At 45.6% G+C, this 4,136-nt stretch overlaps 1 protein-coding gene across 1 annotated transcript; it reads right to left on the bottom strand.

The window, feature by feature from the left end:
- Nucleotides 1-961: 961 nt before the first annotated feature.
- On the bottom strand, nucleotides 962-2,068 carry LOC112006524 (uncharacterized). The gene has a single exon (XM_024038799.1). The coding sequence runs from the start codon at nucleotides 2,066-2,068 to the stop codon at nucleotides 962-964; it is 1,107 nt and encodes a 368-aa protein (XP_023894567.1).
- Between the last annotated feature and the right edge of the window lie 2,068 nt (nucleotides 2,069-4,136).

The raw sequence follows: 4,136 nt of genomic DNA, 5'->3' as shown, positions 1-4,136 counted from the left end.
AGGGACAGAATTAGGGGAATACTGCACAACTTCAAGCAGATTCTGAGCTTCCATCTTGCTCAGCAATTTCCATCCTAACTCCCTCAGAGACCTCCTGGAGGAGTCCACTCCCTGTGCAAGGAGCACCATGTGCTCTAATATTCCCATCTGAGTCTCCCTTGATGAAATCAGAAGATTTGACCCCTCCATAGATACTTCGGCCTGAATTAGACTCTTGGAAATTTCGTTTCCCCAACAACTCATTACCCCCAACTTGGTCATTCAAATTTTCCTTACCTCGTCCTCTTCCTCCAGAACCACGTCTTTCAAGCTTTGCTCCAGAGATCGCGGCGACAGCGCTCTCCACCCGAAAATCCGAGCTTCCCCTTTTGTCGGTTTGTCTGATGGAAATATCCACCAGGGGCAAGCCCATTCCATCCACGCCGGATCTGTCACTGGAAGCCACCCCTTCAGATTGCTTACTGGTGTTAGAGGGAAGACGTGTTGCCATGCTTTCATCTCGTCCAAGTCGTACCATCCCCAGATCATTGTGGGACTTGCTTTTATTTGTGCCAGCATGCTTGGTGACACCACCATGATTTTTCCCTTTCGAAATATTGCCCATTCTTGCTTGCTCTGACCTCCCATCTTTTCCATCTCCCTTCACGCAAAACACCGAGTTCAGTGGAGGGGATGAGCCACTCGCACCACCAAAACTCAGATCACCCGCACCAGAAATGTTGGGCGAAGAAGCGTGCTTGGGGTTGGACTCAGCACCAAAAGAAAAAATATGAGGGCTGCCAGTTTTGTGAAAAGGAGCTTCTTGAGTTGACTGGAGCTTCTGATCCATTAAAGGGGGAGCATACTTTTTTCTTTCTCTAATCGAGGATGGACTAGGAGACACCCTGCAGCCCGCCTCCATACTACCTTCATCAGACCCATGCCTATAACTTAAGGTTGGCTTATCACGTGACTTGTAAGCCTACCTATTAAAAGCCTTAAAAGTCCTAGAATACCCTTTACCCGGTCCCACATCCACTTCTTGAATAGGCTTACGATGCCCCTCAGACTTAGCTGTTGCTTTCTTCCTCTTAACAAGCAACCAAGGGCCATACGCTTCCTGTCCATCACCTTTCAAATCAGGATCCACCTTTCCCGCCTCATTTGAAATGTCACCAACCTCACCACCCGGTTCAAAAGTATCGGCAGCAGTAGCAGTCTCCTCCACCACCGTGGCTGAAGACTTTTCCTTGATTGTAAAAGGGCACTCTTCCCGACGATGTCCCACCCGACCACAGGAGAAACAAAGCGTGCTAATACCCTCATATCGGACTTCTTGGACAACCCCTTCAAGGAGAATGGACGTGATCAACGGCTTATCCAAGTTAACTTGGATGCAAATTCTCGCAAACCGGCCCGTCGCCTCAGACGCCATATTAGAATCCACCCTCAAGACCGGTCCAATGGCATTACCAATTTCCCTGAGCACCCTGGGGTCGTAATATTCAAAAGGAAGCTCGGGTAGCCTAATCCACACTGCCACCGTGTTACACACTGCAAGAGCAGGCTTGAAGTTAGGTTCCCACGCTCTAACCGTCAAGAAATGTCCGCCTACAAACCATGGACCTCCTTTAATGACGTTCTCATAATCCTCAACCAGTCCGAATCTCATGAGGAAGAAATCCCGACCCAGATCGACATAGTCAAGCCGCCCAACTGGCTTCCATAAACTCACTACCTTCGAGTGAAGATAATGAAACCCCACCGATCGTCCAAAAACCTTAACGATCAGCGCATGGTTCCATCGGGACCTAATGGATTTCCTTGTGTCCGGAGTCAGGTTGACAGCCACCATGCCATTTACCAACTCACCCATACCCACCGAAGGTGTGGACAGATCCATCTCGTGGCTATCCAGATTGAAAGCCTGAGCAAATGCGCCAGGTATCTCACCGACGAGCTTATCTCTGTATGACGGAGGAGAGCCAAACTCCGAGGCCCCCTTCGCATCCTTTGCCTTCTTGTTGCTTCGATGTAGCTCAGTTTCTTCTTCCTTGGACTTATCTTCTTGTTCCTTATTACAACACATTTTGTCATGGAATAAAGCCAATATAAAACATAGTTGTAAATCACAACTTTACACATGCAAGTGCTTCACAGCTTCTAGATTAAGTGTGAGTGAGTTTTGCCACTGTTTCCAAAATCATGCTTAAGTCTAGAGTCTGTTTTAAGGGTTTTGTCATGGAATAGTCAAAGGGAGAGATTGTAAAGTTGTTATTTACAACTATGTGTTTTGTTGGCTTATATTCCATACCAAATTTGATTGTAATTTTATTCAATCTTTTGTACCCTGTATTTATTATGGGATTTGATTGTAAGGGTTGTGTGATAGAAAGAGAGTGTGGAGACTCAAGCAACTAAAGACTGAATAGTTTTCGCGGGTAGCTCGTGACTAAGCATCCCATGAAGTGACTCATGTGACTTGCATGTGCTGGAATGCGAAGAGTCAGGCCAGGATGGAGATAGCTATGTTTTGCGAGTATCTCGCAGGTAAGGCCTTCCCGCGAGACAACCACAAGACATTCCATTCTACCAGCTTGTCCATTTTGATACACACTTTTTGGGCCTACACTATATATACTAGGGCTGTCCACGGGTCGGGCCGGGTCGGTTTTGGGCCCAACCCGGACTCGACCCGCCGGCGTCGGGTGGGAGGGTGGAGGAAACCGAAACCGACCGCCGGAAAAATCAGTCAAGTCGATTTCGGGTGAGGGTGAGCGTCGGTCGGGTCGGTCGGGCGCCGGAGTAAAAAAAATCTTCGAAATCTGAAAAAAAAGGTCGCCGGAATCTGAAAAATATCGCCGGAATCTGGAAAATTATGCCGGAATCTGGAAAATATCGCCGGTATCTGCATTTTTTTCGCCGGAATCTGAAATTTTTCACTAAAAATTGCTGGAATTGGCCGGATCTGGATAAATCCCACTAGATCTAGCCGGATCTGGTAGAAGCTTGTTTCTTGGACAAACTTGATGACTTCAACACTTGATCTTGAAACCTTGTTTCTTGAAGTATTAAAAATATCTAGAACTACCCAATTACAAGTTGAGTGCATTTTGTCAAAGGATTAGCCAATTACATAAAAGAATGACATATGTTCTTTAACAAGTGAACCACATATGTCCTAACAATGCGCAAGTGTTTCAGGCTACAGGTATATACATGCAAGTGCTTCACAGCTTCTAGATTAAGTGTGAGTGAGTTTTGCCACTGTTTCCAAACTCACGCTTAAGTCTAGAGTCTGTTTTAGGGGTTTTGTCATGGAATAGTCAAAGGGAGAGATTGTAAAGTTGTTATTTACAACTATGTGTTTTGTTGACTTATATTCCATGCCAAATTTGATTGTAATTTTATTCAATCTTTTGTACCCTGTATTTATTATGGGATTTGATTGTAAGGGTTGTGTGATAGAAAGAGAGTGTGGAGACTCAAGCAACTAAAAACTGAAGAGTTTTCGCGGGTAGCTCGTGACTAAGCATCCCGTGAAGTGACTCATGTGACTTGCACGTGCTGGAATGCGAAGAGTCAGGCCAAGATGGAGATAGCTATGTTTTGCGAGTATCTCGCGGGTAAGGCCTTCCCGCGAGACAACCACAAGACATTCTATTCTACCAGCTTGTCCATTTTGATACACACTTTTTGGGCCTACACTATATATACCCACATTACTCACAAATGTTGAGGAGTGCTTCTGAGAAAAAACCCTAGCCAAACACCTTGAGAGTTAAAGATTATTATACCCACAATCCTCAACACATTTGCTTGTGGATTTTCCTTAACTCCTATCTCTCCATTTTCATACCATTGAGAGGCTAATAGCCCAAACACTTACCACACCCTTTCAGAGTGTCAAGTGAAGTTTTGGTGCTACTAGGAGGTATTGAAAGAAGCCAAGGATGGCATATGCAACATGGAGCTTGTTGCGAGATCCGGAGAACTAGACAAGACACGGTTTCGAGAAGCCTTGTTGGAGTAGGAGTTTGAAGGGCTTAGGTATATCGGGTAGATTAGGCTTGGAGGGCCTCTTACTAACCCATGTATCCCAACTAATTGTCTAGTAGATTGATTTCTGCTTGGAGGGCAGTGGAGAGGTTTTTCGC

The sequence above is a fragment of the Quercus suber genome, unplaced genomic scaffold (assembly GCF_002906115.3).
Source record: "Quercus suber isolate HL8 unplaced genomic scaffold, Cork oak 2.0 scaffold_100, whole genome shotgun sequence".
Classification (NCBI taxonomy): domain Eukaryota; kingdom Viridiplantae; phylum Streptophyta; class Magnoliopsida; order Fagales; family Fagaceae; genus Quercus; species Quercus suber.
The sequence above is the reverse complement of the archived record's forward strand: the minus strand, read 5'-3'. Positions and strand labels throughout refer to the sequence as shown.